The 17,979-nt window shown below is 39.5% G+C and overlaps 1 protein-coding gene and 1 pseudogene across 1 annotated transcript in view; both read right to left on the bottom strand.

Moving 5' to 3' along the window:
• Nucleotides 1-3,029: 3,029 nt before the first annotated feature.
• LOC133095361 (large ribosomal subunit protein uL23-like) lies at nt 3,030-3,502 on the bottom strand (annotated as a pseudogene).
• Nucleotides 3,503-6,514: 3,012 nt separating this feature from the next.
• GLUD1 (glutamate dehydrogenase 1) overlaps nt 6,515-17,979 on the bottom strand; it is a 38,518-nt gene continuing 27,053 nt past the window's right edge. The window contains exons 7-13 of the mRNA XM_061179723.1: nt 17,617-17,754; nt 16,069-16,206; nt 15,664-15,744; nt 14,338-14,461; nt 13,439-13,530; nt 8,813-8,875; nt 6,515-7,897 (exon numbers count right to left, since the gene is read on the bottom strand). Of these exons, the coding sequence (XP_061035706.1) occupies nt 7,778-7,897; nt 8,813-8,875; nt 13,439-13,530; nt 14,338-14,461; nt 15,664-15,744; nt 16,069-16,206; nt 17,617-17,754 (756 nt within the window). The 3' untranslated portion in view covers nt 6,515-7,777. The remainder of the gene's footprint in view (nt 7,898-8,812; nt 8,876-13,438; nt 13,531-14,337; nt 14,462-15,663; nt 15,745-16,068; nt 16,207-17,616; nt 17,755-17,979) is intronic.

Genomic DNA, 17,979 nt, shown 5'->3' with positions numbered 1-17,979 from the left:
CTTCTTGATCTACTGGCTTTCCAAATAAAGTTGCTATTGCTTGCCCCAGCAACTCGTCTCTCTATTTATTGGCCTGTCCTGCAGTGAGCAGTACAAGGTTGGACACCAACAGCCCACAATCACAGTGAAAACCAACAGCTTGGCAGCTACTGGAAAGAGTAGAACAGAGTTGGTGTTTCTTCAAAGCCTTATTCCCAGAGAAATGTTATTGTTTGACTTGACTGGTGGCTCCTAGGAAGACCCCACTGCAAGGCTGTCTTTATTTGTATGGACTAGAAGCTCCCCTAGTGCAAAAAGGCTTTTCCCTGGGGCTGTTTGCTATAAAACATTTAGAGGTAATTTTTTAAGTTGGTGGCAGTATGAGGTGAGGTGGTGATTAACAGTTTGAGCAAGCAATAGGCTAACCAAAAATCTTAAAAGGAAAAACTGGGGAATAAAACGTCCTTAGGGGCTTTGAAAATTCTAACATACTGCTGGGAATCTAGAAGGCCATGCACATGTGTGAGGCTCAGTAAAGGCCATGCACATGTGTGTAAGCTCAGTAAAGACCTGAGAAGGGCTGAAATTCTCATCTCTAACACTGAGGCTTTATGCAAGCAGGAAGTGAGAACCAAGGCCAAGATGTAGGTTGCCTGGCTGATTGTTGAAGGTGAGGCCCAGCATAGACAGAGTCTTGGCAAAGATAGGAGACTTACTGGTTCTAAGTACTTGAAAAAATCTCTGTCCAATCATTAGCTGACCACTAAGCTAACTGAGGAGAAATTTCAGTGGCCACACACAACAAAGAAAACAGACTATAGAATTAGTTCAGAAAGGTCACTAAACGCTCAACAACAACAAATCTGGGGGGAGGAATACGGAATCTGATTTCCAGAGTTGCCACTTTATATTATTTAACATGTCCAGTTTTCAGCAAAAACAAAACAAAGATATGCAAGGAAAGAAATTATGACCCACTTGGGGGGGGAGGGATAGAAACTGTGCCTTAAGACTTCAGAAAATGGACTTACTAGACAAAGACTTCAACTATTTTAAACATGTTCAAAGAGCTAAAAGAAACCACATCTAAAGAATTAAAAGAAAGTATGAGAACAACATCAAATAGAGAATACAAATAAAGAATTAGAAATTATAAAAAGGAATGAAGCAGAAATTGTAGAATTCAAAATACAACTGAAATAAAAAAAATAAGAATTTTTTACCAAATCCAAGGCCATGAAGATTTACCAATATGGTTTCTTCTAATAGTTTTACAATTTTATCTCTTATACTTAGGTCTTTGATCCATTTTGAGTTAATTTTTATATATGGAGTGAGGAAGAAGTCAAACTTTGTTCCTTTGCACGTAGATATCCAGTTGTCCTAATGCCTTTTGTTGAAGAGACTATTCTTTTTCTCATTGGATGGTGTTATGTGTTGAATTGAGTTCCCCCCAAAAAGATATGTTGAAGTCCTAACCCCCAGTACCTGAAAAAGGGACCTTATTTGGAAATATGGTCATTGCAGATGTAACTAGTTAAGATGAGGTCATGCTGGAGTAAGGTGGACCCTTAATCCAATATAACTGGTGTCCCTGTAAGAGACACACATAGAGGGATGTTGGCCATGTGACAACAGAAGCAGAGATTGGAGTAATGAAGCTGCAAGCCAAAGAATGCCAAGGATTGATGGCTACCACCAAAAGCTAAGAAAAGGCAAGAAATTCTCCCCTTCAGGTTTCAGGGAGAGCATGGCCCTGCTGACAATTTATAGCCCCCCAAACTATGAGACAATAAAGTTCTGTGGTTTTAAGTCATCCAATTTGTGGTACTTTAAGGCAGCCTTGGGAAACTAATACAAATGGTGTTGGCACCAATGTTAAAAATCAATTGACTATAGATGTACCACACTGTTTAAATTACTGTAGCTTTGTATTACATTTTGAAATGGAAGTGTGAGAACTCCAAGTTTTTTTGTTGTTGCCTTTTTTTTTTTTCAATATTGTTTTGGTTATTTGGAGCCACTTACAGTTTTGTTGCAGCAAGCAGGGGCTACTCTTCGTTGTGGTGCACGTGCCTCTCATTGCAGTGGCTTTTCTTGTTGTGGAGCACAGGCTCTAGGTGGGTGGGCTTCAGTAGTTGTGGCACATGGGCTCAGTAGTTGTGGCTTGTGGGCTCTAGAGCGCAGGCTCAGCAGTTGTGGCACACGGGCTTAGTTGCTCCACAGCATGTAGGATCTTCCTGGACCATTGGCAGGCAGATTCTTAACCTCTGTGCCACCAGGGAAGTCCCTGCAGTTTCATATTAATTTTAGAATCAGATTTTCTGTTTTTTTGCAAAAAAGGCCATTGGAATTTTGACTCTATAGATTGCTTTGAGAAGTAATTCCAACTTAACAATATTAAGTTTTCCAGTCTATAATCATGGGAAGTCTTTCCATTTATTGAGGTATTCTTTCGTTTAAACAGTGTTTTGTAGTTTTATAAGGGTTTCAACTCCTTGGTTAAACTTATTCCCAGATGTTTTCTTCTTTCGTATGCTATTGTAAATGGAATTGTTTTCTTAGTTTCCTTTACAGATTGTGCATTGCTGATGCATAGGAAAACTTATTTTTGAGTGTTGGTCTTGTACTCTGCAACTTTGCTTAATTTGTTCATTAGTTCCAGTAGAGTGTGTGTGTGTGTTCTATGAGATTTTCTATATGTAGAATCATGTGATCTGCAAAATAGTTTCTCTTCCTTTCCAATTCAGATGGCTTTTCTTTTTCTTGCCTAAATACTCTGGCTAGGACTTCCAGTATAATGTAGAATAGCAGGGTGAAAGCAAGAATCTTGTTCTCTTCAGTGGAAGTTTTCTATTTTTCAGCGAGTATGATGTTAGCTGTGGGTTTTTCATAAATGTCCTTTATGTTTAGAAAGGGTCTTGAATTTTGTCAAATGCTTTTTCCACAGTGATTGTGTTTTTTCCCCCCTTTGTTCAATTAATGGGGTTTATTAGATTTTTTTTTTATAGTGAAAACTTTTATATTTACAATTAGCCAGCTGACTCAATTTAGATGATCCCAATTTTGTTGGCAACATCCAAAGCATGGTAGCCAGGAGCCAGTTAAACATATGCCTTCTCTCCATCAGGCCTGATCAAGGTGTTGATCTTAGCCATGTCAGTGTCATAGAGCTTCTTCACAGCCTGTTTAATCTGGTGCTTGTTGGCCTTGACATCCACAATGAACACATGTGTTGTCTTCCATTTTCTTCACGGCTGACTCAGTGGTGAGGGGGGAAGTTGATGACGGCATAGTGGTCAAGCTTGTTTCTCCTAGGGGCGCTCTTCTGAGGATATTTGGGCTGCCTCCTGAGCTGCAGTGTTTTGGGCCATCGGAAGGTGGGTGATGGCTAGATCTTTTTTTTGTGGCAGTGTTTGTGGCGGTGGATGCCTTTCAACACAGCTTTCTTGGCCTTCAAAGCCTTTGCTTTAGCTTTGGCTTTGGGAGGGGCAGGGGCTTCCTTCTCCGCCTTTGATGCCATCTTCGTGGAAAGGGTTTCAGATTGATTTATGTTGAACCAACCTCACATTCCTGAGAGAAATTCTTGGTCATGATGTATGTATGATACTCATGAGCTTGGAGTTGGTTTCTTAGTATTTTTGTGTCTGTGTTACTAAGGGATATTTTTATTTTATTGAAGTATAGTTGATTTACAATGCTGTGTTATTTTCTGGTATACAGCAATACATATACTTTTCAGTTATATATACTTTTCCATTATGGTTTATTACGGGATATATTTTTTCTCCTGCAGTGTTCTTTTGGAAAAAATTTCCATTGAAGTATAGTTGATTTACAATGTTCTGTTAATTTCTGCTGTATAGCAAAGTGACGCAGTTATACATATACATATACACACACACACACATATATATATTTTTTCATATTCTTTTCCATTATGGTTTATCACAGGATAATGAATATAGTTCCCTGTGCTAAACAGTAGGACCTTGTTTATCCATCCTGTATATACTAGTTTGCATCTGCTAATGCCAAAGTCCCAATCCTTCCCTCCCCTACCCCCTCTCTCTGGCAACCACAAATCTGTTCTCTGTTTCTATTTGGTAGATATGTTCATTTGTCATATTTTAGAGTCCACATATGTGATATCATATGGTATATGTCTGACTTACTTTGCTTAGTATGATAATCTCTAGGTTCATCCATGTTGCTGCAAAGAGCATTATTTCATTCTTTTTTGTGGCTGAGTAATATTCCATTGTACACCACATCTTTTTTATCCACTCATCTGTCAATGGACATTTAGGTTGTTTCCATGTCTTGGCTATTGTAAATAGTGCTGCTATGAACATAGGGATGGATGTATCTTTTTGAATTAGTTTTGTCCAGATATATGCCCAGGAGTGGGATTGCTGGATCATATGGCAACTCTAGTTTTGAGGAACTTCCATACTGTTTTCCATAATGGCTGCACCAATTTACATTCCCACCAACAGTGTAAGAGGGTTCCCTTTTCTCCACACCCTCTCCAACATTTATTATTTGTAGACTTTTTAATGATGACTATTCTGACCGGTATTATAGGATATTGAATATAGTTCCCTGTGCTACAGAGTAGGACCTTGTTGTTTAACTATTTTATATATATGTTAACAAGGGATATTGGTGTGTAATTTTCTTGTGATGTCTTTGTCTGGCTTTGGTATAAGGGTAATACTAGTCTCATAGGTGTTAAGAGTCCAGTATAATACTATAGTTCACAGTAAGCCTTATAGAACTATTTGGCTCTCAAACACCAGTAATTCTCAATAGGGAGTGACTTTGTCCCTGACAGGACATTTGGCAATCTGAATACATTGTCACAACTCAGGGATGCTGCTGACCTCTAATGGGTAGAGGTCAGAGATGCTGCTATACATCCGATAATGCACAGGACTGTCCCCCAAACAAAGGATTACCTGGCCAAAATGTCAACAGTGTTGAGGTTGAGAAATCCTGTCTACACTATGTGTAAGCTTTGATTAAAAAAAACAAGCAAAAAGAAGCCAGTAAGAGTTGTGAAAAAAATTAAAAACACATATTACAAATAAAACTTTTGCAGAGGTTTCTGTGCAAGGTTCACAGATGTAGTTTTCTTCATGTGTCATGCTTTGACGACCTTACACGTAGCAGGGCTGAGAAAGCCTGCCAGGGATGTTTAGGGAATAGGTAATTTACTTAAAGCTTGTGAATTAAGATGCAGGCTTTCTTAAAACTTGATTTTTGTTTTTTTTTTAACTTCCCTAAACTTCAGCTATCAAGGGGTAATTAGAACACATTCTGGTGTAGGGGTTTGAGGCAACAGTTAAATAAGTGCTACAAAAGCCATCTATGGCTATTTCAGAAACAATTAACTTTAGAGTATTATACATAAGTTTTAAAAAGAATTTTATAAGCAGATAAATTAGAACATTTCAGTGAAACCAAGAGTATTTGACCAGAATTTTCTTCTAACTCAAAACTCCAGGAACCAAAGTTGACACACTAGTGCTGTGTTGCCTTTATATAGCTAGTATGAATAATACCAGTTTTCTGACAATATCAATAACACCCATTAATGTATGTCTTTAAAACACCACTATAAATACTCCCAATATGTTAGCCAAAGGCCACACTAAGATTTATCATCCCGCTTTCACGTGACCTGACTCTACTGACCCACCTGGTACTGTTCCAAATATTCTGGAACTTGCTTTCACATCACTTTCCCCCTATTTTATTCATTTTTTAAAATATTTATTTGGCTGTGTTGGGTCTTAGTTGCGGCACATGGACTCTTTGTTGTGGCATGCGGGCTTATCTCTAGTTGTGGAGCGTGGGCTCAGTAGCCCCGCAGCATGTGGGATCTTAGTTCCCTGACCAGGAATTGAACCGGCAAACCCTGCATTAGAAGGTGGACTCTTAACCACTGGACCACTAGGGAAGTCCCTCTCCCCTATTTTAATGTTCCATCTAGAGTGCAAGTAGATATCACTGTGCTCAGGAAGGCCAGGTGCCATGGGCTTGTTTATCTACTCCTTGACCCGGATGCTCAGAACCATGGAAAGGCAGAATCAGGACAAAACAAAGTCCAGCTGAAAGTTATGTTTCAGATTTGGCAGCTATGTAAGCTGGTGGAATCAGGTCTAGAATCCACTTCTGTTGATTACAGTTAGTATTGTCTTGTTACATCCCGTGGCTAAATTATTAAAAATGAACCGTAATCAATGAAACCTTCCTTCGTTAAAAAGTACCTATGTATAAAAAGGTATATAAATTATGTTAGTATATCAGCTTTAAGCACTAGAACCTCTTCCCCAAGAATAGCCATTGATATTGTTTCACAGAATGAAACACAAAAGAATTTAAGAATAAAATTTTGGCAGCGCAAAACATTATGGAAAGAAATGTTATATAGGTGGTGGTTTCAAAAATTTCAGAAACCCAATTATAGTTTTATCATCTACTAAAAGAGACAAATATATCAAATACAAAAACACAGAAAAGAAACATAAGCTTTGGAAAAGGTAGTCTTTTTAATAACTGCTTTTGTCACCAGGTTAAGTCATGCAGTTACAAAGTAGTTAGAAATTTCTGAAAGGACATTATTGTTAAAAAAAGAAAAGCTAATTCTTACATAAATAATATCTAGTACTTCATTGGGACACTACTGTTCAAAAGGCCCTGGCCAAACAACTCCCAAACAAAACACAACCCCAGGTTGTTTCCAGCCCACTGGGAATGAAGCCGTGTGCAGAAGATGAGGCCTCTAAATGAGGACAAAAAGTCAGGGCGAGTCAGGGCTATTGGCAATGCTCAGAGCCGCCAGCCAGACTCCAAAGAGGGAGCCCAAGTGGTTTTTTTCTGGGGCACTCTACTTGGATTATTGTTCAATTAGTCAACACAATAGATCTTCAAAAGAGGACAATTAATTAACATGATAAGGAGGTTACTGCATTCTTTGGACTATATGTCATAATTGTGGTTAGTAAATTCCGACAGTCTTAACAAAAATAGCCTCCATCATTTGCAGGTATGAAGATAACTTAATTCTCTACCAGGCTTTTTATTTTTGCTGGATGACAATATGCAATTGACAAGTTATAAATGATACTGTTATATGTTATAAAAATACTAGCTTTTTTCATTTATTATGTTTACAGGCATTCACTGCTTGAGTCAAGGTTAGGCTTGTTAAGTGATTAAAGGCAATTTTATTACAGCAGCATGTACTCATTTTATTCTAAAAGAATAAAATGAATAAAGAGAGTTTTTTTTTTGTTTGTAACCTATAAAATTGAGTTATTTTGCTGATGTAAAATACCAGTAACTCACTTGAGGACCATGCTACCTCCTGAAAATGCCATATACCTGCTTCTTAAATGTGTCAAAGCACCTGATAGATCTGTCCAGAGCTGAAGTGGCAAGTGACTGACCGCTCTTGGACAAAAGGTGCTTTCCCAGGGCTACAGCTGACTGTGCTGGGAAACAGCCATGGAACAAGGCAGCACAGGCAGAGGGAAACGACTTTATTTAAAGGCAAAATGCCCAAATGGCTCTCTGACATAGCTAATTTCTACTATCACTTATTAGCTTATTTATGATCCCCTAACTTTTTTTCTCAAGGGGCTGATTTGGACTGACTTGTTGAGAATGGTGTCCATCATCTATTAAGTCATGAGAGAGAGATTTCTGTGGTTACATGTAAACTTGTGATAGGTCTGCAGATGAAGAGGTGAAGAGGGTAGTGAAGAAGTCAGCTGCAGTCTGGTCCGGTCTATGTGAAGGTCACACCAGCTTCATTGTACACCTTGAAGACTTTCTCGATGGCATTGACATAGGCAGCTGTTCTCAGGTCCAATCCCAGGTTATACTTCATGGCTGTGCGCATGATTTGCTGAAATGAAGGAGATGTGATGTGGAGATGTGATGTGACTCTGACTCAAGTAGCCAGGCCATGAACACACAAGGCACATAACAGCCTGGTACAAGTTACCCTAGTACCACTTCAGGACCGGACTTGGGTAGCCAGAGAGAAACTACTCAGGCAGTGAAACAACCTTGAGTCAGGAAGGACTAATTCTCTGGAATTAATACAAACTACTGTTTAGGTGACAGGAAGATGTTGCTCTTTAGAATTTAAGATGTGATTTATCTCTGTGCCCTTTAGACATCCTGTAATCTGGAGCAAGTCTGATACACACTGTGATAATTTAAATGAACTAAGGATGGGGTGATGAAAATGTTCTGGAGTGAGTGGTGATGGCTACACAGCCTTGTGAACATACTTAAAGGCTGCTAAATTATATACTTTAAAAGGGTGAATTTATGGTATACTAATTATCTCAAAAAAAATTAACAAAATTAATATCTGCTTTTGCTATTTCAACTTGATGCCAAGTGGATAGAATCTGAACTCAAAAAGAAATTAAGAAAACTGGACTCGAACTGTGCTTAAGGCTTTGAAATAAGGATCAAGTGGTCAAAAAACCTTTCACGTATACCAAATTCTATGTAGTAGTAAGGTAGCTTCCTGTAGCTACAACAGTGGTGCACTGAGCTGCAACCCAGTTTGGCTGACTAAGCTAAACATGATTCCTTCTAACTTGGCATTATTTCCCAAAGTCTGGAAAACATATGGAAGATCCTGAAAACAACGCTCATCATTTAAGACTGAAAAAGCACATGTTTTGGAACATTTAAACACATTGCTATTTTCTGTCACTGCACACACAATCTGGCAGCTGAGATGACACAGTTGAGCTGTACTTCACGTAACTACCAGAAACGCAAACAGCATCTGTGTACATACCCTGGCAGAGCGCTCCATGGTGTAAGCTAAGCCAGAGTGCACGATGTCTTTCTCAGAGGCACCCTGTTAGGAAAAAGAATAGTTTAACAAAACCATAAAGACATGCTTCACCTATAAGAGCATAATGGATTCTTAAGTCAATATACAGCCAGATAGAATTGTTTTTTGTCTTTCAGGAAAGATATACTTAATTTCTGTATAGTATCTTGATACCTATTTAAGTAGTCATGTTTTAACCACAATTTAGTTTTCACTATATTTGACAGCAAACAAATACTCATGAAATTAATATCATGGTAAAACACCACAGGAAAGTATGGACCAAACATAGGCCAAGTAGTGGGCTCAGCACCAGTCAACCAACCATCTGAGATGCAGACCACAACAACATGTTACCCTGTCGGTGTCAGGGTACATTCATCTCCGCTCCCCACCACACCACACAGGGCACCGAAAAGAATCCAGCTACCTCCAATAGCAGCTGTGGGGTAGAATCCTGCCTGTATATTCAGCAATGCCACAAACTTTAAAGCTGGAGGGATCTTAGCAGCTCATAATTAGCCACCCTAATTCTTCTGATGAGGAAACTGATGACCAGAGAAGTTGGCCAAAGTTACAGGTAGCTTTTTTTAAAATTTAATTTTACTTATTTATTTTATTTTATTTTTGGCTGTGTCTGGTCTTAGTTGTGGCACGTGGGCTCTCTAGTTGAGGTGTGCCATCTCAGTAGTTGTGGCCCACGGGCTTAGTTGCCCTGCGGTATGTGGGATCTTAGTTCCCCGACCAGTGATCGAATCCATGTTCCCTGCAGTGGAAGGCGGATTCTTTACCTCTGGACCACCAGGGAAGTCCCCAGGTAGCTATTTTTAGAGCTGGGACATAACCTAGCATCTCTGACCACCAAATCAGCTCCTCTCTTTCCTTTGCCAATTATCTCTATAAGTCAGTTTGTTTCAATGGGTTCCTCTATCTAATTTGTTTTTTGGACTGCTTTCTAACGTTAGGACAAATAACTATCACCACCACTCTTAATATGATATATATAGCTAGCAAGCACGTCCTGATATGCCAAATAAAAACTTGTTGTTGGTGAGCCACTTTTTATATATGCTGAACTTTATCTAATTAATACTTAATTCACTTAAGAAGGTACATTTCTGTGACACTTTAATTAAGAAACATATGGGGGACTTCCCTGGTTGGCGCAGTGGTTAAGAATCTGCCTGCCAATGCAAGGGACATGGGTTCGAGCCCTGGTCTGGGAAGATCCCACATGCCTCAGAGCAACTAAGCCCGTGTGCCACAACTGAGCCTGCGCTCTAGAGCCCGCGAGCCACAACTACTGAGCCCGTGTGCCGCAACTACTGAAGCCCATGAGCCGCAACAAGAGAAGCCACCGCAATGAGAAGCCCGCATACCGCAACAAAGAGTAGCCCCCGCTCGCTGCAACTAGAGAAAGTCTGCGCGCAGCAACGAAGACCCAACGCAGCCAAAGATAAATAAATAAATTAAAAAAAAAAGAAACATGGAACTTCCCTGGTGGTGCAGTGGTTAAGAAACCACCTGCCAATGCAGGGGACACGGGTTTGAGCCCTGGTCTGGGAAGATCCTACATGCCGTGAAGCAACTAAGCCTGTGTGCCACAACTACTGAGCCTGCGCTCTACAGCCCGCGAGCCACAACTACTGAGCCCACGTGCCACCACTGCTGAAGCCCGTGCACCTAGAGCCCATGCTCCGCAGTAAGAGAAGCCATCGCACTGCAACGAAGAGTAGCCTCCACTCACTACAACTAGAGAAAGCCTGCACGCAGCAATGAAGACGCAACACAGCCAAAAAATAAATAAATTAAAATGATAAAAAAAAAACTTAAAAAAAGAAAAAGAGAAACATATGGGTTAAGCTTTGTTTTGTTGTACCAAGTTAGGAACAGGAAAACTTGCTTTACAAGTGGAATACTGCTATTGCTTTCACCCACTCATTCATTCACCAAACATTTACTGAGTACCTACTATGTTCCAGGCACTCTTCTAGGTACTAGGGACACAGCAGAAAACAAAATAATGAAAATTCTCTGTTCTCCTGGAGTTTATATTCTAGTTAGAGGAGACAGCATATAAAAAACCATGAGGCTGAGTGAGATCACCAAAATTTTGAATTCAGACTGAGAAGTGGTTCAGGGACTGAGGACTTCCAATGTTAACAGGGTGCAAGGATGTCAGGGATCAGCAGACGGACTGGCGAGTGAAGCAGGAAGAAAGCCAGGAGGATGTGGTGTCCTGGGAGCTAAGAAATATTTCCAGGGGGAGTGATCACCTGTGACCAGTGAAGTAAGATGAGGACTGAAAAATGACCACTAGGTTTGGTGATGCTGCCACCACTGGTTAACTTGACAAGAACAGTTTTGGTGGAGTGGTGGGCAGAATAGGAGGTTTGAGTATAGAAGAACTGGGGACAGAGTATACACAACTCTTAAGGAGGTTTGCTATACGGGAAATAAAAATAGCAAGACCTGGAAGGGCAAGTGGGATTAAGATTTGTATTTTTTAAGGCAGCATTTGTTACATTGATAGGAATGACTGAATAGAGGGAAAACTGATGATGCAAGAGAAAGGGGAAGGTTTGCTTGAGCAGTGCATTTGAGAGACTGAAAACAGGCCATCCAACGCCCAGAACAAGACTCAGGCTGAGATGGAAGCACAAATTGTTGCTCAAGAGTACAAGACAGGGTACAGATACCAGGAGCTGGGTAGATGTGGAAGTTCTCTGACTGCTTCACTTTTCTGTGAATAGATACCAGGTCATGAACTGGAGTGCAGGGAGAAAAAAAGGAGAAAATATGATATAATTAACCAAGAGAATGAGAGAATGAATGGAACAGGGAAAAGTAGTTTAACTGCTGGGCAGCTGAGAGCCTACTTTAAGTTTGAAGAGTCAGCAGGGCCTCCTGCTACAGCGGAGGAATGGAGGGGGCAGAGAGCTGGATTTCATCAGGGTTCACGTGTGAACAAGGGGGTGTGAGGAAGCAAAACAAGACCAGAGAGTGACTGTAATGATGGTCAATGGAATTTAAGTGAAGACAGGTGTGATGAAGGACAGTGAAAAGATGATCAGGTCAATGATGTAGGTCCTGGCAGGGCCACAGCATGGCTGGGGAGGGGGAAACTAAAAGCAAGGAGCTGGGGGAAAAAACTGGTTTTTCAACTGACACTTATTACAAGACTCCTGCAATAAGTAAGTCACTAAGAGATGAGAAATAGCATTAAAGTCTAAAATTAGAAGCACCGAAAGCATTTGAAAACTGGAAGACTGATACACTGGGCAAAGATTATTTTAAAAAAGGATAAAAATGAAAGGCATCACGGCTCTGTCTTCCTAACCAATTGGCTGTCCTCTTTACTCCCTCTCCAGGTTTCAGTCTGATCGACTATGTGGCAGGCATGTGCTGGGACATGGGGCGACCACAGGGAGGAGCAAGAATCCCATCTTAAAGCCGCAGCAACAGCAGGGCCTATAAACGCACTAAGTTACTTGTGATGGAAGGATGGATGAAATGCTGGCAGGCAGAGAGGACTTTCAGGAAAAGCCACTGAGATGTGATACTCAAGCAGGGAGTGGGTGTGGGTATTCCAGAAGGAGGGACCAGAACTAAGACACATGGTTCTGGGAAAGAGGAAGGTTCTTTGAGGAGAGTTACCCAGAGTGGCAAAAGCATCTTTTCTCCTTCAAAACAAAACCCTTAACATTTCCCCATGTTGCAATATAGTCTTAAATTATTTCCCATGACTGAATATTTCATAAGAAGACATATTATCACTTAGCCATTCCCCTGCCCCCCCCCCACTGGATTATAAAATCAAACCTAATTTTAAAAATGACTGCAAACACAGTGCCAATGACATCATGCACGGACTCATTCCTCTCCTTTAAAATTGTTTTCTTAGGATTAACTTCCAGAGGTGACGTAATTATAAGTGTCAAAGGGCAGGAACTCTTTAATAAGTCTTCTGCATTGTCATCAGAATAAAGGTACAACTGCTTCACAACAGACATGGTGAGTATAAGATCCATTAACTGTTTATGCTAGTTTAATACATTAAAGAATCCTTATTTTAATTTATATTTAACAACGAGGTTAAACATTTTTTTCTAGGCCTACTTCCTCTGATTTTTTTCATGTCACCTGCCACTTACTGGTAAAGAAATTCTCTTTGTAATGTGTATTAATATATCCTGTCCATAGCTAATTAACAACAAATAGCTTTTCTCATCTGTTTTCTTTGACTCTTATTTGTGTCCATATAGTAATTTCAGTTTTTTATATAGGTCAATCTAATGTTTACTTTTCAATTCTTTCCATTTCTCTAAAGCTTAAAATAGTTAAAATACACAATAACTCTTCACCATTATGTTAGAATCATTTGAGTCATCTGTATTGTAAAAGTATCAAAAGCAGAACCATGCATTATTTCAAACTAAGATTCTTACTCCATTTTTAGAATGTAAGGAAAGAGGAAGTCATATAACTGTCATGTTGATTACCACGCCTTAATCCCATTTAATACAGCTGGCCTGACCTAAAGAAGAGAGCAGGCAGTGTATGTGATGCCGCTGCAAGCACACTCACCGATATCCTGTCTTGGAACTCTGCTGTGGGTACAATGGGAATAGTTCCACCATGCTTTCCAAATTTCCTTTCCAAACTCTCTTGAACAGACACTATAAAAAGCCAAGAGATGAAGATACGATATTGCTAGTAGAAAAAAAATGAAGTAGAAACAAAAGTAGTCCCAAACTATATCCACAGCCCCAAACACTAATGACATAAAACCTTCAACACTAATAACATAAAAGGGTTACTCACTTAAATCTCAGTTAAAAGGAATAAAGCACTTTGCCAAATTCCTATATAAATGTGAATTTAGGTCACTGCTCTGTTTCCATAACACCCATTAGCAGGGATTTTCCTTGGCTCTTTTAAAAAGAAAATGCTGAGGGAAAAAGGAATGGAAATCGATGGAACACTTCACCCAGATTCTCAGAGTGGGCTCAGTAAAGCTCAGCTGGAGGTCTTGGTCTTATTTCAGCTTGAGGAAAATTCTAGTGTTAACTCTGGAGCCTGTTCTAGTCAAAGACAAAACAGTATTCTCATCAGAAGACTCAAAAAATTCTTGACAATAGATAGGGCTTTACCAAAAGCAACCTGAGATAGAAATGGATGAGTATCAACAGGAGCTCCTGGTTTAAAATGATACTCTTTATACTATTAACTTAGAGATTAGGTTCTGGGAACCAGAACATACTCGCAGAATAAACATTTGAATATAAATATATTCCAGAGAGTTAATATAGTGAATACCTATAAAGAAATTGTATATTTTTGGTCTAAGACTCATGAGTCAGAATAGTTTTCTGTTCTGAGATTAAACAAAAAGGAAATTAGCCCTTTTATTAAATGCAGGCTTTCCCCAAACTTTTAGATGGCTCCAAAGATTACTTTTGCAGAACAGGATAATCAGAACTTACTGAGCAAGTGGTAGTTAGAATCCCTTTCATATTTGAAGGTCAAACGGCCATAGCTGACATGATTCAGATTCTTCAGCCACTCAAAGTAAGACACTGTCACTCCTCCAGCATTCAAGTAGAGATCCTATACACAAAAAAATGAGGACATGATGGTTTTAATAAAAGCTTACAATGAACGTGAGCTCAGTTTTAATATCAAAGCAGATTAAGCTTCAAGCTTCCCAAATATATCTTAGATAGTATCAGAAATTTTGCACTTAAACAAACCCCCTTCCCAATACATCTGAGGCTTTCTCCCTTTGGGGAAAAAAATAATTTATTGGTTTATTAATCAGCAAGCATTTGATCAGAGGTTTTAGAGCCTCTTCTCCACCAAAAAAATTCTGACAAAATTGCCTGCCCCCTAACCACTGGTTTGGATGGTCCAAGGGTGTCTCGCCAGAAGATTAGTGTTCACTCTCCCACTACATAAAGGCAGTCTATTTAAGTTAAACTGAATTTAAGTGCTTTCAGCAAAAGCAGTTCTTCAAAATGCATCACAAGTCCACACTAACTTCTAACTTCCAATGACCTTTTGGTACAGACCCCACGCTTAACCACTGAAAAACTTAAGCACGTTACTCATATTAGCTTTCTGAGTAAGACAGCAAGGGACATTTGAAAGTTAGAATAGTACTTCTAGCACATTATACATTTATATAACTGGATTTAAGAAGTCTAAATACATACTCAAGAAAGAGCCTGAAGTTGGAAGAAAACGTTCAGGTCCAATATAAGACAGACTTATTATATTAACCACACTTTATTTTCTTAAAAGCAAAATAAAGGGACTTCCCTGGTGGTCCAGTGGTAGAGAATCTGTCCTGCAATGCAGGGCACGCGGGTTTGATCCCTAGTCAGGGAACTAAGATCCCACATGCTGCGAGGCAACTAAGCCCGCACACTGCAACTACTGAGCCCGAGCGCCTCAACTAGATAGCCTGCGTGCAGCAAACTACAGAGCCCACGCGCTCTGGAGCCCGCGCGCCACAACTACAGTGCCCACACACCCTGGAGCCTGCGTGCCACAACTAGAGAGAAGCTTGCGAGCCACAGCCAAGAGCCTGTGCGCTGCAACAAAAGATCCCGCATCCCGCAACTAAGACCCGACGCAGCCAAAAATAAAAAATAAATAAATATAAATAAATTTTTAAAAAAGCAAAATAAAGATGAAGAATTCATCACTAAGGCTTGGGAAACTAACAATCCTCCTCTTCCCCCAGTTCCCTGCAAAAGACAATTATGATTCCAAGCACATATAAAATCTGGCAAACGTAGATTACTTACTGGAATAACCATGATGTTCCTCTCTAGGAAAATCTTATCAGCTTCTGGAGTTGTCGGTCCATTGGCACCTTCAGCAATGATCTGCAAGAAAGTCACGAACATAGAGAAATGCCAATAACACCGTCAAATCCCCTCCAGCTGAGCTCAAGAGATGTGTGGGGGAGGGGGCTGTGGGAGAGAAGCAAAATCCCACTTTAAATTGTATGCGTGGGGAACTGTATGGCCAAAAAGTTTATCTGGGTTTTTCCATAAGATGGTAACGAACCTGAACGAACTTTTTGGCCAACCCAATACATCCCAATAAAGCTGTTTTCTTTTTTTAAAAAAAGAGGAAACCCATTAGAGCTTTTCTGTGACTCTCAGTGTCACTCCACATTGCTAAGGTTGAACTCATCATGCTGTCACCTTGGCTTTGACTCTGGGTGCATTGGACTTGGTCAGCTGCTTCTCACTGGCAGCAGGGATCAGTATGTCACAGTCCGCCTCCAAGATGCTCCCTTCATAGATCTTTGCTTTGGGGAAGCCCAGGATTGTTCCATGTTGCTATAATTGATTGAAAATCAGAATTAATGGCTGCAACAGAGTTTAAATGTTTATGTTTAGTGCCTATGATATGAAGACTCATTTAGTAGGAGGTCTTTGAGTTACATTTAAAAAAATAAGCAAACAAAATGAAAAGACAACCCACAGAATGGGAGAAAATACTTGTAAACAAAGCGACCAACAAGGGATTAATCTCCAAAATATACAAACAGCTCATGCAGCTCAATATCAAAAAAACAAACCCAATCAAAAAATGGGTGGAAGATCCAAATAGACATTTCTCCAAAGAAGACATACAGATGGCCAAGAGGCACATGAAAAGATGCTCAACATCACTAATAATTAGAAAAATGCAAATCAAAACTACAACGAGGTATCACCTCACACCGGTCAGAATGGCCATCATCAAGAAATCTACAGACAATAAATGCTGGAGAGGGTGTGGAGAAAAGGGAACCCTCTTGCACTGTTGGTGGGAATGTAAATTGGTACAGCCACTATGGAGAACACTATGGAGGTTCCTTAAAAAACTAAAAATAGAGCTACCATATGATCCAGCAATCCCACTCCTGAACATACATCTGGAGAAAACCATAATTCAAAAAGACACATGTACCCCAATGTTCATTGCAGCACTATTTACAACAGCCATGACATGGAAGCAACCTAAGTGTCCATCGACAGATGAATGGATAAAGAAGATGTGGTACGTATATACAATGGAATATTAATTACTCAGCCATAAAAAAGAATGAAATAATGCCATTTGCAGCAACATGGATGCAACTAGAGATTATCATACTAAGTGAAGTAAGTCAAAAAGAGAAAGGCAAATACCATATGATATCATGTATATGTGGAATCTAAAATATGGCAGTCTAAAAAGGATGAAATAATGCCATTTGCAGAGACCTGGATGGACCTAGAGATTGTCATACTGAGTGAAGTCAGACAGAGAAAGACAAACATCATATGATAATTGCATATATGTGGAATCTAAAAATGGTACAAATGAACCTATTTACAAAACAGAAATAGAGTCACAGATGTAGAAAACAAACTTATGGTTACCGGGGGGGGGAAGGTGGGGAGGGATAAATTGGGAGATTGGGATTGACACATATACAGTACTCTATATAAAACAGATAACTAATAAGGACCTACTGTATAGCACAGGGAACTCTACTCAATACTCTGTTATCACCTATATAGGAATAGAATCTAAAAAAGAATGGATATATGTATAACTGATTCACTTTGCTGTACAGCAGAAACTAACACAACACTGCAAATCAACAATACTCCAATAAAAATTAATTTAAAAAAAAGCAATGCAAAGATTTCAATAATACTTATTTCAACTTTACAACATTCAGGTGGTCAGACTGTTCAGATATTACATTAACATACCAATTTGAAGTCTTCCAGTTCCTTTGGGTCAATACCATCTGGATTCCATATGCTCCCATCAGATTCACCAACACCAACACATTTAGCACCAAAACGATGTAAATATCTCATAGAGTGCAGGCCCACATTACCAAATCCCTGTGAAGAACAGTTGTACATGAAACAAAAATCAAAGTCCTAGCACAGATGATAAATGTCATATTCTGACCAATACAATTCTGTTGGTTTAGAAGTAATTCTCAAAATCCTTTTGATAAAAGAAACAATGTCTCTCTTCAACAATAAATTTCTGTTTCGGAATGTGGAACCCAACCCTTTGTCCTCTGTGATAATGAGTCCTGAGGACATTCAGTGACATGCAGC

This window comes from Eubalaena glacialis, chromosome 1 (genome assembly GCF_028564815.1).
Source record: "Eubalaena glacialis isolate mEubGla1 chromosome 1, mEubGla1.1.hap2.+ XY, whole genome shotgun sequence".
Classification (NCBI taxonomy): Eukaryota; Metazoa; Chordata; class Mammalia; order Artiodactyla; family Balaenidae; genus Eubalaena; species Eubalaena glacialis.
This window is presented reverse-complemented; position numbering and strand designations above follow the sequence as displayed.